At 35.3% G+C, this 20,180-nt stretch overlaps 1 protein-coding gene across 1 annotated transcript in view; it reads right to left on the reverse strand.

The window, feature by feature from the left end:
* The window catches only part of GK (glycerol kinase), a 32,189-nt gene extending 12,470 nt beyond the window's left edge, over window positions 1-19,719 (reverse strand). The window contains exons 1-16 of the mRNA XM_010004490.1: window positions 19,622-19,719; window positions 18,702-18,722; window positions 14,197-14,271; window positions 13,451-13,557; window positions 12,902-12,979; window positions 11,867-11,946; window positions 11,089-11,226; window positions 10,496-10,605; window positions 9,844-9,910; window positions 8,754-8,771; window positions 7,737-7,772; window positions 7,043-7,110; window positions 5,461-5,503; window positions 4,720-4,800; window positions 2,843-2,921; window positions 903-999 (exon numbers count right to left, since the gene is read on the reverse strand). Of these exons, the coding sequence (XP_010002792.1) occupies window positions 903-999; window positions 2,843-2,921; window positions 4,720-4,800; window positions 5,461-5,503; window positions 7,043-7,110; window positions 7,737-7,772; window positions 8,754-8,771; window positions 9,844-9,910; window positions 10,496-10,605; window positions 11,089-11,226; window positions 11,867-11,946; window positions 12,902-12,979; window positions 13,451-13,557; window positions 14,197-14,271; window positions 18,702-18,722; window positions 19,622-19,719 (1,196 nt within the window). The remainder of the gene's footprint in view (window positions 1-902; window positions 1,000-2,842; window positions 2,922-4,719; window positions 4,801-5,460; window positions 5,504-7,042; window positions 7,111-7,736; window positions 7,773-8,753; window positions 8,772-9,843; window positions 9,911-10,495; window positions 10,606-11,088; window positions 11,227-11,866; window positions 11,947-12,901; window positions 12,980-13,450; window positions 13,558-14,196; window positions 14,272-18,701; window positions 18,723-19,621) is intronic.
* Between the last annotated feature and the right edge of the window lie 461 nt (window positions 19,720-20,180).

Here is a 20,180-nt window from a genome sequence, read left to right on the forward strand (position 1 = left end):
AAAAGATTATTCTTTTTCTTATCTACAAAAAGCATATAAACTGTAAAGATGCAACTACTCAAAACCTTGGGAACTAGATATTCTTTAGGATTTTTTTCATTTTAGGAAATTTATTTTGTATCTTAAATTTGTCATGCTTCTGTGACTTCCATGGCATGTTTTGATTCCAACAACAGTACGCAAGCTCAGAAAAGCTAAAAAGACAAATACAAGGCTACTATTTGAACTAGTAGCTCTAACTGGTACCAGCTAGTTAAATCTTAACCAGGAAAGAGACTGGAAAGACAGGACAAAAGAGTGCTCAACAGACTGCAAAGAAAGCTGGGCATAAGGCGAAGGCAAGGGAGGATAAGTGTGGAGGAATTAAGAAGCCTGTATCATTTTAGATTGTGAATGCAGCAGCCATGGGAAACTGAGCTCAGAAAAACTCATCAGCACTGAATTTTTCACTTCCTACGTTTTTGCTGGCTGAGAGCTCACAGGTATGCAGACCTCCTCTTTCTCTTCAGTGAGATGAAAATCCTTTCAGAACCAGAAATATGTGGATGAAAAAAGCTGACCCTGTTAGTGGCATGAACGACAGAATTATCTTAGACTTCTCTGAAATGCACAACCCAACCCAAATGTTTTCCCTGCCTTCTTTTTTTTTTTTTTTTTTTTTTTTTTTAATGGGGAGAGGAGGGTGAGTTGCTAAACTAGCTAATTCTTCTTCTCCAAGTAGCAGTTGTTATTTTGATCAAACACAAAAGAGAAACACAGTAGTTGAAGATACCGCAGAGAATTATGTATCCAGACCCATAAAGGAACAAAAAGAACAAAATCACATACCTGGAAGGACTAGTGACAGTATTTGTAAAATAATTAAATCTCTCTGAAAATGCAGTGTTTAGTCAGATCCTTACCCCCTTGCGCTGGGTTCCCAGTATGGTGCATACAGTCCTGAAAAAGCTGGCACAAAGTAGCAGCCATAAGAAGTCCCCACTTCTGCGGCCATTTTTTCTAAAGCATACACAAAAACAGTTTTCACTTACTTTAAAAAACTGTACCAACACATATAACACTTAAGGTGTTATTTAAATATGGAAAATACTCTGGACATGTTATGTAGCTACAAAAATAATCAAGCCACATACAATTAAAAAATACAACTAACTCAGGCACTCAGCTCCTCATTAACTAATTGTCCTTTTTGCAACAATATGAATGGAAGATGTAGCACAGGGGGTTGTGGGAAATGTAATACAAAAAATCAAACTCAAAACCCAAAACTGTGTACTCAAAATTCTGGCCTAGATCCTGTGAGGGATTCAAAGGGTATCCTGTGGGTAAAGAATGCAACCTTCAAAGCAGTCCAAAAGGTCACAATTTACTTGCGTTTAAGTCAAGGCAAGCAAGTGAAACTGGATCAAGACCAAAGGGAGTTAAGAACTAAATTCCCATTAATTTCAAATGGATTTAGAGTTCTAAATTTTCAGCTTACGTATATAATCACAAGGCCAGCTACGAGTGAAGTTTCTTAATATCCAACTAATAACTTTGGATATCCGAACTTCTCAATATTAAAATATAACATTAAAGTATCTGTAATAAAAAAAAATAATTTTGAACATCTAGAACTGCAAAGAAAATAATGCTAATGTGAAGCCTCTTCCTATAAAAAGAAAGTATTTTTTTTCTGCTTTTCTAAATTTCTTCTCTTTGCATTGACGACAGAAGCATAGCAATAGATAAAAAAAGTAGGAAAACTTATTCAAAAAAGTCTTTTAAAATAATGCTTTCATACAGATGCCACTTAAAAAAGGAGTGAAGGGAGAAGGAAGGACAAATTCAAGGAAACAGGAAGAGGTAATAAAGTCTCATGTGACTTTAACAACACTAACAAGACTGAAGTTTTCGAGACTCAGTCCTTCCAAAGGTCAAGTCAAACTTTTGAAGCCAACAGGTACTGTAGTGTTTCAACACTTGACTAATTCACATGACAGTAGTTTGTATTCTTCTGTGTAATCTGCAAAGCTTTCTCACAGAAAAAGACTAATGCCTTTTTAGTTTTTACTTAGTCTTCCAAGTTTTACATAAAATTGAATTCTAACTTTTTACGCCTTTGAATAAGATATCAAATTATTAAATGTGTAATTAACTGCTTTTTAATCTTAAATCTCATCACATCAGTCACCTTCAAACTGTTACACTTGTATACTTCTGGTATTTTCTCCTTTTTCAAAGTCTGATATATTCCTAGTTCCTATAATGTAACACACCAGCTTGTTTCAGTTCAGCTCCAGCAGAAAACATCAGCCACCCAAATGCTGAAGGATTACTATATTCTTAGTCAAAACACATTACCATCCTCCACAACTCCTTTAAACGGCAGCTTTGCAAATGTGGTCCCTGACTCAATAGATATGGAGCCTTCTATGTGAATAATTCCATATGTAGGGCTTCAGGTTCTCATGTTAATGACAGGAAGGACTATGTAAGTTTAGAATCAAATAGGCTCTGGGTTTCACAACAGTGACTTAATACTCTTGGCTCTGGAAAATTCAATATTGTATGAAACCAGGAATTACACCACAAGTATAATATCATTAGCACAAAAAAGTACACATAGCAATAGAACAAAACTGACAAAGGGTTTCAAGGACCTTATTGATAGGCTATATGAAATACATGTATCAATAAACAGTGATTTCACAGGTGCAAACCAAATTGTTCAAACACAGCAAGATACAGGCATCTTCCAGCTTTTCTTTACTTGAATATTTTGAGCTTTCATGCAACATTACAAACATTGAGACATTGGAAAAGAAAAAACACTGAACAGCTCCAAAGTGTGAATACTCACCCGTTTCCTGTGAACTCTGAACAATACCTAGATTGTCCCTCAGCCAACGAACAACAGCACCAGCTATTGCAACAGATCCCTGAAGGAAATAAAATAACTGCAACATTAGGAGACAACAACTGGTAGGTTCATGTTCCTTTTTCAAGAGGAATGGTACCTCCCATTGCAGGCGTACAGTCATAGCTTAAATCGCTCCCAAGAATGCTGATAAACAAACCACAGGTTTCTTGGCAGCTAGAGGCTGACATGTAAAAACGGCAGCCTGTTACTCATGCTCCATGTAAGAAAAGTGACTATTAACATGATTTGTTCAATGGAGGGGAGTTCCATGACATTTCCTAAGCCTTCTTTCCTGAGGCTGACAAATTAGGACTTTTATGCTTTAATTTAAAAAAGCAAGATTGATTATGTCTAGAGTCTCAGTACAAATTCCCAGACAGACAAAAAAATTGGGCAGTTGTACTTGCCAGCAAAATTCATCTGTTTCCTCAGCAAATGGCCCTGAAGGGCTCCATCATATCATAGATGAATGGCGTGGCTCCCATCTCACTCAAAGTCCGAATCAACTTCTCTATAAGACAGTCTCAAGTCTACTAGACTAAGCTTCAAGTAAAATGGTAGCAGCATTAGATTTTCTTGCAAAGCCACTGCTAGAAGGAGCAGGGGTGTTTTCTAACCAGCTAGCTATTACGGTTACAAGATATGGGGTCGCTTAAAAGAAAAGGCTGAAGTGGTATTTATTGCCTCTCTGGAAACTGTCTCAATTACCAGACTGTAAATAATTGCAGAATTGATACAGGATAAAAAAACACTTACTATCGTCTCCTGAGGCTTTTTCTTCAGATAATATCATTAAAGACTTGAAGATGAGGAAGAAGTACACATGCATGTATTTCAGCATGCAGAAATACAAATCACTCTCAAAGTAGTTCCAGTTCTTGCTTTAAGAACATGGGTTAAAAATAAAACAAACCTCTTACACACCTGAACACAATGAAAACCCCAAAGTTTGCCAGAACATGCAAGAAAATGCAAGATCAACTTTCCTTAGAGAAGGAAAGGGAAATGAACACAGCCTCCTACATCTGAGTAAGTAGAATAGTTTGTAAGGCACAAACTATTCTCCCAGTGAAGAAAATCCCATGAGTTGTCTTTGTTTCACATGGGAAGCATAGGCTCTCCATAATGGCAGCAGAGAATTCAGTATGTGTGTTTTCAGAATAACTATTAGATCAAGCCCACTAAGCAACAGAGATGAAAGAATAATTCTATTGATTTAGACAAAGCTTTGATGCCAAACAGCTGCTCAGCTGCTGTGCTTCAAAAGCAGAGCTTTAGAACAATGAAACCTTAAGTTATACTAAAAATCCAATTTTCTACAGAATGTGGATGCCCACAGAGTTGTGTAGAGAACTGAGGAACTAAATTTAAGCAACAACAGAACATAAGTCTTAATTGGTTAGTAGGTAAAAAAGGTCAATTTTTAGAGCATTCTTGTGCCAGAAACTTGTTTTAGATTTTTAAAAGTTAGAAGTAAATTTATTAGAATCAAATAAAAAACAAAGACAGGTAGTCATGCATTTTATTCAGAGGATAACTGAAATACTAGTGCTTTTCCCCCCTGTTTTTTAAAGCCAAGTTTAGTGTAAATTTTTATTTTTTTATTTATAACATTTATTTAAGATTTGAAAGATTGTGTAACAGAAAAAACACATTGGCCATCAGGCCCTGAACATATAAATGATGCATTGTAGAAATATTTGTATTAGATTGCTTGATAGAGATTGGAGATAGGGATAAGAAAACCACACAAAAGCCTAAAGGCACACAAGCTATAAAACAAAGCTGCATAAAATGGAAGAAGTTACTGTACTTACCTCTAGTGCATAATAAACAGGTTTGTCTCTGCCCAGTTTGTAAGCTATTGTGCTTATAAGACCATGCTCAGAAAAGACACACTAAATGGAGAAAGAGGAAATAAAAGGTAAAGCATGAACAGAGGAACAAAATATTTTTAAAATACATTTGAATGGTAATAAGCAAGAGACAAAAGCTTCACTGGAAAAAAAATTAAACATGGAAGGTTCAAACAATACAAGCTATCAGTCACTCTGGCAGCTGGTGTTAATTCTCATTTCCACAACTTGTCTCAGATCTTTCCAGCCTCCTTATATCAAAGAATTGGAGGTCTTTAGGAGATGTGAATGAGAAGGAGGCCAAATGATTACATTATTATTTGACTGCAATTAGGAAGAAATCATGGGAGAAAATGAAGGGAAGAAACAAAATATCCAAGACAAGAACATGTGGCTAAGTAGCACAACACTTGGCACTCCTGGGTGAGGTTAAGAAACACATACAAGGAAAGAGCAAGAAACTTGCTACGAAAAGTTATTTTTGGAAACTTAAAAGCTAGGAATGGAGTCTTATTGAAACAACTTGAACAAATCATTACTTTTTTTTCTCTTTCAGATTTCAGCATTCATTTTTCCTTATCTCTAGCAATATAACTGTTGCTACTAAGTTCAAGAAAAGCAAATACACACTTGTACTCACTAACTTAAGATTGTAAAAAAAAAAAAAGTGAGAAAAGTGAATAGCTAAAAAATGCAACTGACCTTCTGACCTGTATTGCACAACAAGAAACATCCTGTTCCATACCTAGCATGAAAGCAAAGGAAAGTTAAAACCAGAATGTTTAAAGGATAACCTGCTACTACAGTTCATGAATCCGTGACTCCCCTGCGGAAAATCAAGACACCACTTTCTGCCCCTTGAAGGTTATGTCATGATGATAAAACCATCCTCAAAAATCTAATTAAAATGCAGCCTGCAGCTGAAAAATCCAGTCCTACACCTCTGTCTCTGGCTATTACTTCCAGAATACCCAAGGAAGGGGCAGATATGGCTGAAAACTAAGTGTGCATTCCTCTTCGGTGGCAGTTTATCTACTTCAATGTAAGCTAATTATGAAAGCTTCTTTATAAGATAAATATTTCATAATATTAAATCCAAGCTTTTAAAGGGGAAAATTTATGAAACTTTGCTTCTATCACAATGAAAAGGGTTTTCTTTAAACATATTCAGTTCAACTGTTTCTAAAAATGGCATGTTTCTAATTTGAAGATGACATCATATGTATGTGTGCGTACACACATGAAAGGACACAGTTTAATAAAAGGAGTACAAAACATTTACAATCCATTTTTATTCTAAGAAATTATGAGGTCTCTACTTTTTTAATACCCTTAAAATTTTAATAGCTTAAAATAGAACTGATAAAGTCTTCAGTTATATGTGGAGGGAAAAGGGGCAAAACAATAACACAAATAGGTTAAAAATCTCACATGTAGCTTTTGGTTTAGCTAGATTTTTTTCAAAAGGTTTCTTGTATTATAAAAGTATCTTTTATAATAATTCTTTGTGACAGTATTACTTAGAATCATGTTTGTTTTACTAAAATACAAGGCTACTAGCCATTACATTTGTGTATAAATATAAAAGATAAAGCGAAGGTTAATTAGCAACAAGTATAGATTAATGTGTAATTAAATCTGTGAAAGTCCAATACTGTGTACATGCTCAGTTAAGCACAAGGTTGTAAATGGAACAGTAAAACATTTAAGCAGAGAGCTTTTCCTCAAATGAATGTTTGAATATACCATCTGACTGATTTAACTGATCAGTTATTTTAAACAACACATTAAGAGGCTGAGAAATAGAAAAAGCCCAAATTCTCCACACTGAGCTAGACAGAAGCAAAACTAAGCACTGCAACTGAAATGAACCTTTCCCATCTTACCAATGCTGTGGGACTTTTGTCATTCAAGTCTATGTAATCTAACTCACACAGCCTGTATTTGTTTAACTTCAGTTTACAATTAAAATGATACTGCAAGAATTTTAATCTGTGTTTTGGAGAATTTTAACATTAAAAATATCCTGTCACACAGATATATTTCCTCACAGTGACTTTGTTCTAAAACATACCTCACAAAACACTTAACTTTATTATCTTTACTATTTTATATAAAAGTCAGAATATTGTTTGCTTTGCAGGTCAATTGAGTCAAAAGGTAGAGCTGTAGTTATATGGTAACTACAAGAACATTTGGCGGTTAGCTTGAAAGAGAACATCATATTAAATTCAAAACAGAACAGTGATGTACTGTGTATCTTAAAACTTCCATAATAACTTACGTGTTTTTTGCCTGCCCATCTTGAAAACACATTTGCCCAACAAGAGCAGCAGACTGGTCTCCCAAGCACTGCAAAGATATATTTTTAAGCAAATGTTCACCCATGAATCACATGCATAAAAAAGGAACATGAAAAGATGTATTTAACTCCAGTGTGTTAGGAGCATGCAGGTAATAGAAAATGAGGAAAAATTTCTAGAGAAACCTGTGCTTTTTACTACTCTTCCTTTCATAAGAACTGCAAATGAAGTATGTTGTGCTACTTATGGTGCACAACTTAAAAGAAATAAAAATTAAAATTTGTTATCTTCATGCATATTGTATTGAAAAAAACCTGAGAATCTGCCCAACATTTCCAGATTTTATATATATACTGAACTCTATTTATATACAAAGCAGAGCTTGTTTCCATTTTGTAATGTTACTTATTTACTTAGAGATCCCAAGTTTCCCACAGCACTACACATCTGCATTAAAGATGTCAGCTGTATTTACACAGACAGACCATAAGTTAATAGTGAAGAATCCAGTCAATTAATAATTAAACTTCAAGTTTATTTCATATTTAACTTGAAGTAAAAAAACATCAACTTGATTTGCAGCAGGATTCATGCATCTCAGAGCTTTTGCCAGTGAAGACACATTAATACAATATCAGGTTCTTATGCCAAAATCTGTGTTGAAATAGCACTTACCCCAGAAATTGGTACACCTGTCAAAGCTCCAGATTTCTGATTTGCAAAAGGGGAAAGAAAAGTTCCAAATTAGCTTTCCATGACAGTTAAAGACAATGAAAAAGAAAATAAACTTGTAATGCTCAAAGGAAAACAAAGTGCCACATAAGCAACACAGTTCAGTTCAGGTTTACATGGGATTTCAGACTAACGCAGCTCATGCCTAAAACACTAAAACAAAGCGGGAAATTTGCAGGTATACTTTATGTCACGTCAACAGTTCTTAACATAAATTTTGTTGAAAACATAGCATATCAAAAATTAGGCTCAGTGTAACCTGTACAGAGTCAAGTGTAAAATGCAGAAGTGCAAAAATGGTAAAGTGACTAGAAAAAAATGTGATTGTGATGAAACACTATGGAAAGACAGATGCCTCATTGTAAGATAAAGTATTTTAAGTCTCATATAGAATTTCTTCCAAACACTATCACATAGTTTTTCAGCTGCATTCTTGCAATAGGTATCACAAGTAGTTTATACCCTGACAATTTTTACCTCTTTTTATAAATTGTTTCTTTGTGCAGTTGTGAAAATGCATTTCCAGTGAAGCCATGCAAGTACATTTCCAATCTGAATTTTTTTTTCTTTAATTCTGTTTTTAATGAACTGGATTTAAGGTAATTGAGTTTATAAATAGTGTTCCGCTATAATAGAATTAATATCTGTAGACAGAGTGGATCACTTTTCTCATTTATAAAATGAGACAGCCAACATTTATTAGCCAGTAGCTGCATTTTTTACTTCACTATGAAAAGAACTATTACATATCCTGCAAATTATGGCAAATTCATATATCAAGGTTACTTTTAGAAATAACTTTGGCATAAACTCTAATTGTAGTATCTCAGATTTGGAGATACCAACCAAACTTACTGGTCTCAAAAGTGTCTGTTTTCTAATCCTTAAACCACTGGAAATGTACAGTGTCTGAACAGAATGGATAAGATACAAGTGATTAGCCTAACAGAAGCTACTCACCAGACTAGGACAGATTTTCTATAGTCAGCAAGAGGAAAAAAAAAAAGAAAAGGAAGGAAAAGGGGGAAAGAAAGAAAAGTTCACATTTAAAGTGACCAGCTACTCTGTTTCAATTGACAGGTACATCTTTTTCCATTTACATCACTCATTCAGCTTATTACAACTCACTATCATCTGACCTCCACATTAATAAAAGTCAGCAATGACTTCTAGTGGCATCTCCATTAAGATATTAAAAAAACACTTAGATTTCAGGCAAGTTAGAGTTGTACTTTAAATAAAAAGCTCATAATTTGTCTTAACTACAAAGTGTCTGTATGTTCTTAGTAAACAATAGGGCAAAACTCTTAACAGGAAAAATAATGCAAAATCACAACATCCATTTTATCCGATTCTGAAGTTTTTAAGAATAAATTAGATGCCACTCTACCAGAAGAATTGGTGCTGCATCAAAGTAAACTAGAAACTTCAGACCCATAGTAATAATTAACTCCTAAGTAATATTCACACCTGCACTGGAAGCAGTGTGATTGAAAAGACATCACAATATTCCAAAATGTTTCTTTTTACTGAGTGCTACATACATACACATGGCAAGAGCAGTTTATTTTTCAAAAAGAAAGCAATCTAAGGTGTCACTTGTGATTTTCCAGTTCACAGAAAGTGGCTAATCTTGCCACAACACATCTCATCCAGTCTTCTTAGATCATGACAACTTTCACAGCAACTTTAATCTCTTCAGTTATACAAGAGTAAAAATACTGTACTCTAATAACTGTGATCTCCTACAGTTAATCTACTGATTACACATTACATTCTGACAGTTAGTTTTGAAATCAATAAGTAATTGTAAGAATATATTTTTTTATCCTAATGAAAAACCTCTCCCATCTTGTTTTGTCTATTTGACACTTCAAGGAGAAAAAAACAGGTATTTAATTTCAGGCAACATTACACAGCAGTAGATAATGATATACTAATCACAAATCAGACAGTACTGGTCTAGAAAAAGCCATTAGTCTTCATCTATCAAATCGACATTGATTATATTTTTATAAGATTAACTTCACACTCACAGAAGAAAACTTACCATCAGGCCATAAATCTCAGAGGAGCTTCGTACTTTTGGAAGCATTTTCATAGGAATATCGAAGAATCTGAACACAATAGAAAATAATTTATATATAAGTTTGGTGCTAAATCAGAAAGCCTCTTGCATTTTTTTTTCCTTAAATAAGTTTAGGCTATAAAGAAAAACCTTATCAATGGAACCTTGATTTCTAGAGTTTAATCCATCACTATGTTTTTCCAGTTGTTACAGTACTTGACACTGAATTATGGAGTAAAACAGCATATATTTGAATATTCTGAAGATGTACCCAACTCCTTCATGTGGGAAGTAGTTTCTCTTACAAAAATATGTTTATAATATTGTTATTAGTACATTTAAATTTAAAATAAAGATGCTATGGCTGTAACCATCTTACAAATTTGAGTAAGGAATAAACAATTAAACCAGTCCTCCACCTACAGAAAAAAATCAAGGCTCTGCTACTTTTAATTAATCCAGACAGTAGTTATTTGGATATCTGGAGAACAATGAATCTTTATTAATGTTAACAGTAAATACAACAGTAACTGCTGATTTTAATCTAGGTAAGAGATTCTCACTATTAAATGAGTTTCTTTACGCATCACTCATTATCTGTATAAATACTGTATTACTGAAAAACTGAGCTTACTTGCAGAGCTCAGGATCCCATTCCAAGGAATGAATGTTGAACAACATTGTTCTACTGGCGTTGGTTACATCCGTACAGTGAATGCCTCCATTCTTTCCACCTGTCAAACTCTGAACAAAAAAAGTAACAGTATTTGGCAGGAAAAGATACAGGTTTATGTCAACAAATTACCAGAAAAATATTCCTACATTCACAAAGCTTTTAGCTTTGAACTGGGAACTCTGATGCTCATGCAACAACTAAAGAGGCAGACCTGATTTAGTGGAAAAAAAGTATGAGAAAGGTAATAACGGGTCAGCAGTGCCTCCTGGATTCTTCTTTTGTAATGGTGGCTAATACACAAGATTTTTCCAAAAGCATGAGAGAAATTTTATAGCAACCTATAAATGGTAAACTACACATAAACTTTATAAAAAGTGATGCAGGAACACTAAAAGTTCATTTTGTAAGGAACTTGAGTAGAATTTCTTCAGTGGCGTATATCAACATTACTATGGGATGAGGGCATGATGTGTCACAGTACTTTGCACAGAAATTTGCGTGAAATGGAAATTAGTTTTAAAAGCAATGATAATAAACTCACAAATACATACCCATATAAGCCATGAATCAACAGTCCCAAACAGAGCTCTGCCATCCTGAGCTGCTTGCCTAACCTCTTCCACATTATCTAAAAGCCACCGAAGTTTCACTGCACTAAAATAAGTGCTAAGTGGAAGGCCAGTCTTAGACTGTAAATTAAAAAAAAATAAAAATAAAGACCATGCAACTATATTTTCCATGAATACTGTAGTTATTTAAAATAAATGGTGATAATAAGCAAAAAAAAACCCCAAAGACATAAAACTCAGAGAAATTAGACAAGCTTGTTATATAAATAAGTACTAATCATACAATACAGAAGACTGAAAATATAAAAAACAAATGACCCATGCATTAATGGACAAGGATTAAAGCTAATCTAAATGCAGTTCAAAGATCACTGATGTTGCAGAAGGTTTGACTTATCTAGGCTATCTCCAAACAACTAGGCAATCTTTTACCTTTTTGTAGTGACAACAAAAATTATGTTTACTTGTCATTGGATAGGTAGCACATGTTTAAGTGCCACAAACAATTACTCATTTAAACTCTTTAATGAGATATATAAGAAGTATTAATGACTTAATTTAAGGAAAAAAATATTTTCCAGTCTCAGATCTGTAATATAGTATTATGCAATTTTTTGGTTATATTTCAAGCTAAGAAGGGACCAGAAGCTACAACTGCCTGACTTTGTTTTGGGCAATTTTAAGCACTCATGTCCAAAACATTATTTACTGCAGCAATAAGAATTCAGCTGCTATTTAAATGTTCTGGAATATCTCTTACCTTAAAACAGGCTTTGTTTTTTCCTGGAATTTTTTTAAGAAGCCGATCAATTGTTGACTGGGTTCTCAGGTCAAGCCACACTAAAAACATAAATAAAATTTACTGACCAACTGAGGTAACACACAAAAAGTGACATGTACAATCTTCTTCTACAAAACTAGAGCTTTTGCCAGTAAATTCCTGACTTTATTTTTAGCTTTTCATGTAGTTGTAAGAATACTGTATTGCCATTGTATTTTTAATACACTGTTGCAAAAACTAGAAATGGTTAGATAAACTCATTTGATTTAGAAGAACAAATACATTCCTCTACCAGAGCATAAGCAAATGACCAACACAGCTCTGTTTACAGAAGATGCTGTTATTAAACTGGGAGGTTAAAAGAAATAGGAGGTTGATTATTTGCTAACTCTGTGAAAACTTTGAACTGAAGTGCTGTGTCAGATTAACAAGGTACAGCTGGGCTTAAGTTAAAGCTGTAAACACCATGTATTTGAATTTAGAAGCAGTCCTGTTTTTCCAGTGATCCTATGCTAAACTAAATCTGGCACTTGACAATGGCCCAAAAGAGCAAAGCTAGACAATTTCCATTTCTCATCTGACCTAATCTGAAAAACCAAGGTAAGTTAAAAATAAAACTCCAAATCAGTAAGCATTCATTAAGCCTACTTAACGTTTTTCCTATACTGTTAAATCAAAAGCATTCTGAAAATTTAGTAAGCTCTTTCATTTAAAAGGAAGTGACTGGGCATATGTCATTACACACCAGGGATGTACAAAACCCCTCAGGAACATTGTTTTTTGTTAAAAGCCCATGAAACAATTTATTAGCTATTAACTAATAATTTTAATAGAATAGGCCTTTAAAAATTGCAGTGGTGCATACAAACACACGGCTTATGACACAGATCTCAAAAAAACCCAAATAAGTTAGTGGCATAGGCCATAATAGTATCTGCCCAGGAAACCAAGAAAGCATTTTTCTAAAACATGCTCATTTTATGGTATTACATATTCAGAAAATACTGTACTTACCAATAGCATTATAAAGAGGTTCTCCAGTTGTCTTATCCCAAACCACTGTTGTTTCTCTTTGATTGCTGACTCCAATGGCTTCAGGACAAAATAGAAAGAAGTATCCTTTTCAGAAGGTTTGTTTTCCCCTTTTGGGGGGTAAGGAAGGGAAAGGAGAGGTGGAGGAACACGTAAGGAGAAGACGAAAGCAAACAGGAAATAAAAAGCTTCCAACTTTTTCATGTTATAATCTAAAAATATTACTTCTAAATATTGATCATCTAACTGAGAGGGTAACTAGCTTTTCCCAGAGATTTCAGATTTTCCTCATTCATCACTTGTCTCTGTGATTTTGCAAGATTAGCGTTAAGTCTACTTTGTAGATTTATATACACAATGGGCTTCTTTTTTCATTATTCCTCCCAAAGAAACTGCTCTCCATTCCAATTCAAGGTTTTATTTGAGGCCAGCACATGCTCCACCTGTTTATTGTCTTAAAAACTACAAAATCTGTCCTGTTCAACCGTGAGTCTGTTAAAGCCCTCCGTTACACTTAAGTACTAGGAATACCTTTTATGTTAGAGATGTCTATGTTCAGTTGTTGCAGTTTCTCACAGGTCTTTTCCACACATTCATAGACAGACTTTAATATCTCGCATGGATCTTGTTCCACCCATCTTTAACAAACAGTAAATACCAGTTAATAAAAAGAAAAAAATTACATTTAAAGGAAAAAAAAACAACAACTAGTCTGAATAACCAGCTGAGCATTTTGATACAATAACTAGAAAGTGTGTTTTCCATATCTACAAAAAGTATATTGAATTTCAAACCCTTCTTAAACAGTAACTTGTATTCCATTCCAAAACCATCTGCAGAAAAAAAATATTTTTTTTTTTGTTTATTCAATACAGAGGGTTTTGGCAGTAAATGGTAGGTCTTTAAGAACAAACAAAAGAAACACCTCAGAGAACAAATGTACAATTTCTATGGACTAAGATGATGACTGTGATTAAATTGTAAAAATTATCAGCTGTACCACTTTAAATAAGACCAAGTCTTGTTTGAACTTTAAATACGCTAGTGAGTCCTTAGAGTAAAACACAAGTATTTTTTAGTTTGCATAACCCAGAAGACACACTAGACACCCATTGTGGAGTCTGTAATGTAATTTTTCCTACCTCACAGTCTTTCATAGCAGATACTATGTTCTTAATTATTATTAATCAACTTCAGTTTTCACAATTCCTAGATTAAAATACATAAGCTCTACCAAAATGTACACAAAGAAATAGAAAACTACAGAAAATTCATACCCTTCTTTTGGGAATTTCTGCTGCAACTCAACTTGATGGTGACTCAAAAGCTCTGCTGTTTTCGCATTAAAAACCTGCAGATAAATTACACAATGGAATTTTCTATGAACACAGAAGTTTAAAGAACAACATGTTGACATGAATTGTTTTGAACAAATACAGCACCATGATAACTGACAGTCAATTTCTATCATCAACCCAAATATCCATATAACCTGGGTTCAGATATATGAATTTTTGTAATTAAGGTGAGAAAAAAATATTTTTGAAAACTTTTTTGTCAATTATAACTTATTTTTATTTTTCCTTGGTGGATTGAAAAAGAAATATTTTTTTTCTTGTGAAGGTTGTAGAAATTAAACTAATGATGTATTTTTAGAACTTATGTCTCAGTAAAATACCCACATTTCTTTAGTACCTGCTCTGATACTTTAATGCCAGAGCTGTGCCTTTTCTTGGGTTAGCTCACTTTTAGGATGAGCGATTAAGAGAAAATCACTTGTAATTTAGAAATCACAAAAGGGAATAAACTGTGAAGAAAGTAAAAGCACCTAGGCAGAACCTAGTATATTCCAAAACAAACTACCAATACAGAGTTTATGAACAATCTAACAAGAAATGAACGTCACTGCAGCAACACATTACTTTAGAAAAAGAAAAGCACATGCACAAAAGTGACTTAGATTTGGATATACTACGATAAAAACCAGCAGAGTAGAGAATCCCAAGGACTATACTACTGGCTATTCTTAAGGAATCAAAAGTTAGAAGCTCTGCTTTGCAGAAGAATGTAAGCTGGAATACACAACAATTGTCATTAACCATTGATGGCCCGTTTCCAAAAGTAACCTGCAGCTAAGCTAAGATGAAATCCAGTAAAACATCCAACTTTATTGTACAATGAGTAAGTCAGTGCAACTAACTGGGCAGTGAGGACTCTCCCATGAAAACAGCTCTTTTTCACTAGCATCATGCAGAATCTTTTGCTTGAAGAACATCCAAGGACCTGCAAAGTAAAACCTAACAGAAGACTCAAGTGAACTGTAGAACATGCCAATAGGATACCATCCTATCTTTTTATGGCAAGCAAAGGAGAGTCAGATGTAGAAAGCAATCTTGTGCTAAGGGTACAAAATTCAGTTATACCCATTGACTCTGTAGGATACAAGCGCATCTTTTCCAGACTTCCTGTAGAACGCTCTCTTCTCATTCCACAAATTTTAGATATTTCTCTTAAAGCTTTTCATCTGTAAACTCTTGATTTCATCAGAATAATTCAGGTTGATAGGGACCTTGAGAGATCTCTAGTACAACATCCTGCTCAAAGTAGGGTAAACTATAAGACAAGAACAGGTTGCCCAAGGACTTTTTCTAGGCAGGTCTTGAAAACTTGCAAGGATGGAAACAATACAACCTTTCTGGAAAATACCAAAAGCTATTTTTCCACTCCCCAGAGGAGAAATCTTAAAAAGGTACATGTTCATCCTTTTCTGCTACCAGTTGGAAAGATTACATAGAAAAAGCACCACTGAATTCTTTTTACCATATTTATTTATTTGTGTTTTATCTACCAGCTCAGGCTGGACATGAAGCTATCCTAATAAAAGGGTAAGCTCTGTCAGTACTGCATGCCTGGAAGGAACTAGTATAATGGCATAAAATGCTATGCAACATAGTTAATAGGAGAGATTAATTTCTGCATGCATGCAGCAAGATTATTTTACTTGAAATTGCTTTTCTGCCAAAAGGACAGTAACATTTACTAAGGTTTTATAAAAAATATTGAAGACTTTTCATTGAACTGTTTGTATCTGACCTACTAACAATGTTAAATATCACTCAGTAATCATTCACCATTAATCATTCAGTATTCCATGAAACAGAAGGCAGTGCATAAGGGTTCCTACTGTTAGCAGGAAATAAAAAGAGATTCAGTAAGCCAAGGTCATTCATTGTACCTTGGAGTGTATGACCCACAGATAATAAAGGGTGAAGCTCTAGCACAGCAAGTCTTTTTGCCTCCTTCTAAACAAGCTGTTCTAACGGCAATTAATTCTCAACGCAAGCAATAATACAAATGCACAGATTTTTCATGCCCATAAAGAAGGAAGTAGGTAAACATGATCTCCTAATCCATCACAAACAAAACCACAAGCTTCTGACATCCTCAACAAAAGCATCAGACACTCCCTGTACTACAGGGCAAGGGATTACAAAGTTTCACTTGAGAACACTACTATGTTCCACAGAGATAAAATTCAGATACAGGAGAGGATGCCAGACATAAGCACGTAATTACATTTAAACCTAGAAGATTATTAATTAGGGAAAAATTAGAACAAATAGAAACTCATCTCCTTTCCTGTCCTCCCCTGCCCACAGCCCAAAAAACCCACCAACAACCTGTTGCCAAAAAACACATCAAACTGCCCTTGTTTCTCTCGGACAGTGGTGAGAGAAATAGGTGACAGTAAGTATGAGCAATCCAGATAAGGCAAATACATTCCTACTGAAACAGGTTTGAAGTGTTATTTCTGACACTGCTTTTCTTCCTTTCATATTCATTACGAGCTGTTTCCAATTTATTATACCAAGCTCTCACTTTTTGTATTTTTGCCCTAACTTTATTAGCAGTAGTCACAAAAGAATTGTCTAGGCTATTCAGATATGCAGAGCTGTCTTGAATAGAAAAAGTGAAAAAGTGAAGAGTGAAAACCACCAGATATGCACTGAATACTCTTGTGAGATATTAAAGGAATAAATAACACCCTCTTTCCACGCCCAGCAAATTACCTTACACAGAAATAGCGCTTGAGCCTTGAATCTCAAGAGTGAGGGAGAGAAGAAAGACCTACTTAGCCATGCTGTATGTAAGTAAGCAGACAAGCACAAAGGCTGATCTCTTAATTCAAACTCTTTATAGGGTCTCTAATGTAATAAATAACATCATATGAAGGGGCTTAAACAGTTGCATGGAATTAAATTGAATCTTCATCATATTAGTGGAAAATAATTCAGATCAATCAGTTGTAAGAGTTTTCAAAGTATGAAAATATAATACAAACAGAAATATAAGGTTAATGGAAGTGATGCAAGAAACTGCACAGCTGGAAAGACAATAATGAAAACAGATTTGGAAGTAACTTTCCATGACTCTTAAGCTTTGACATGTAACTCTGCCTGTAGAAAAGCTACTTCTGTTAGCCTATGCTGTATCTCCATTAATTACTGTTAAGCTAGAACAGCTAGAGCTTTGCAGGCAAACAAGCTTAGCCCTGCAGAGACTTGGTGGTACTGGTGGACAAAAAGTTGGACGTAAGCAAACAATGTGCACTCGCAGCCCAGAGGGTTCATTGCATCCTGGGCCACATCAAAAGAAGTATGGCTAGAAGGTCAAGGGAGGTGATTCTGCCCCTCCACTCTTGTAGGACCCCACCAGGAGTACTGTGTCTAGCTCTGGAGTCCTCAACACAAGAGGGACATGGACCTGTTTGAATGAGTCCAGAGAAGGGCCACAAAAATTATTAGAGGGCTGGAGCACCTCTCCTATGAAGACAGGCTGAGAGAGCCGGGATTACTCAGCCTGGAGAGAAGGCGGCTCCAGGGAGACCTTACAGAGGCCTTCCATTCCATGAAGGGGGCCTACAGGAATGCTGAGGAGGGACTGCTTAGAAGGGTATATAGAGATAGGAGGAGAGGCAATGGTCTTAAAGTAGAACAAGGTAGATTTAGATTAGGTATTAGGAAAAAGTTCTTTACAATGAGGGTGGTGGAGCATTGGAACAGGTTGCCCAGAGAGGTGGTGGACGCCCCATCCATGGAAACATTCAAGGTCAGGCTCAGCCAGGCTCTGAGCAACTTGATCTAGTAAAAAAGCTTGCTGTGCACTGCAGAGGGGGGCTGGACTAGATGACCTTTAAAGGTCCCTTCCAACCCCACATATTCTAAGATTCTATGATAAACTGCATTGAAATCAACTCAGCTAGGAGAAAGATTACAAACAATAATTCCACGTCTAGCATTTACCTAGGATTAGCAGGCAGTCAGCATTTATGAATAACTACAGTTTAGAACACTCCTAGAAATAATCTTGCTTGGAAGGCTTCTAAAGAACAGACCTCCCTCGTCCCTCAAGGAAGTGCTTATGATTATGGAAATAAAAAGCAAAACTAGAATGTATTTTAAGTGATAAAAGCTAAGAGTTAGGGAAAACCTGAAGTATTTATGGTAGTTTTAATCCTTCTTCTGTATCTACAGAATTTAGCTATACAATCAAGTTTTGCTTTTTTCCAAAAGATCGCATTGCCTCAGTAGAGGGGTGAAATGGATTCCCCTCAACAGGGTAGGTTTAATGGGTACTAAGGTTTTCCTTATCTAAAACCATTTTTGTTTACTGAAAAGAGTGCTTGCAATGTGATAAAACTCTATTTGAATGTTTCTTCTGGAAATGAAGGAAGAAGGAAATATTTGACTGGGGTGGAAAAAGAAACGTCTGTGACTGACTGAAAAATCTAGAACTTGAAGTACTGTATATGTACTTCACTGTATGTGTACTTCACTGAATATTTTCATTCCTGCTGTCCCTGGATGAAATGCCAGAAAGACTTTATCCAGCAAAACCCTTTCAAGAGATCAGACAGTGTTTCAGCTGGTCATTAGCTCCTGATGCCAAGACTTTCAGCCAAATAAGTTACAGTGGATTTTATTATGATTCTTGAATAAAATAAAATAGAACATGAGAAATGCAAGTATTTGATGAAAATATTTGGCAAAACAGCTAGACCAGAATTTAATAATCTGGGTACACTTGTTTAGCCTACTCATTTTTCTCCTTGGTATCTTTAAGAAAACAAGCCTTAAGCAATTGCACTGCTATAAAAAGCAGTACTCTCACTGGTAACTCTGAATTTGTTAACCAGGTTCAACCCAACTTAACAGAAAAGTTAAGATCTCAAAAAACCCTACAGTTTATTTTGCAAGTAGCACAGCAAAGATTCAAATGAGGGTCCCCAGAGGGTAAACCTACAGCGTAAGCTAAAACTGTATGTCAATTGTGTGTAAGACACGAGGGTAAATAAGGAGTGACAGTAACAGAAATGCACCTAAGTTCTGGTCCTTCTTTATCATCTATGCTCATATAGCTTCATTCACGTAAGCAGAAGAATCTCTCAAAACTTGTGTTGAGTATCTGGCAAGGATGGAAATTCCACAGGTTTCTGGGCCCCTGATCCAGAGCATCTCACAGTGGAACATTTCTTCATGACATCTATTTGAAACTTCACTTGCAATTTGTATTCATTGTTTGCTGTCTTTTTCCATGTACATCTGAGAAAAAGCTGGTTCTGTGTTCTCTACAAGCTTTGGTTAGATAGCTGAAGACAACCCTTACACTCTCCTGTGATTAAACTACCCCAGATATCCCAACCTTTCTTTGTATCCCTTGGGCTGCAGCGCAGCGATCATGCTAGTGACCCTCTGCTGGATGAAATCCAGTTCTTCAAACTCTCTCTTCTTTAGACACATTGTTCCGGACACTGCCTCCTCAGTGCCACACAGATGGCAGTAATTAATTCTTTGATCCACAGGCTACTCTTTTTTTAATGTGGTTAATCTTCATCACCACAAGGACACACTGCTCACTTATATTCAACTTGCTGTACAGCAAGAATCTAGGTACTTTTTCACCAACCTGCTTCTTAACCTTCTGTCCCAAGAGCTAAAACATATTGAGCTCCATTAAGCTTCAGCCAGGCCCATTCTTCAATTGGAACTCCAGACAAGTGTTCTTCCTGATCTGTGGTTATCTGCAAACTTGAGAGATGATTCTGAACCATTCTCCAGGCGATTGATGAAAATACTACAGGGCATGAACCCTTGCTACTGCCTGCTGTGGAACACCACTTGTAAATTGGGCAGCCATAATAGGAAATTTAGACTCTGAACTGTTGACATTACCCTCTGGCCCCAAAGGACCAGCCAATTTT

Source organism: Chaetura pelagica, unplaced genomic scaffold (assembly GCF_000747805.2).
Source record: "Chaetura pelagica isolate M959 unplaced genomic scaffold, ChaPel_1.0 scaffold308, whole genome shotgun sequence".
Taxonomy (NCBI): domain Eukaryota; kingdom Metazoa; phylum Chordata; class Aves; order Apodiformes; family Apodidae; genus Chaetura; species Chaetura pelagica.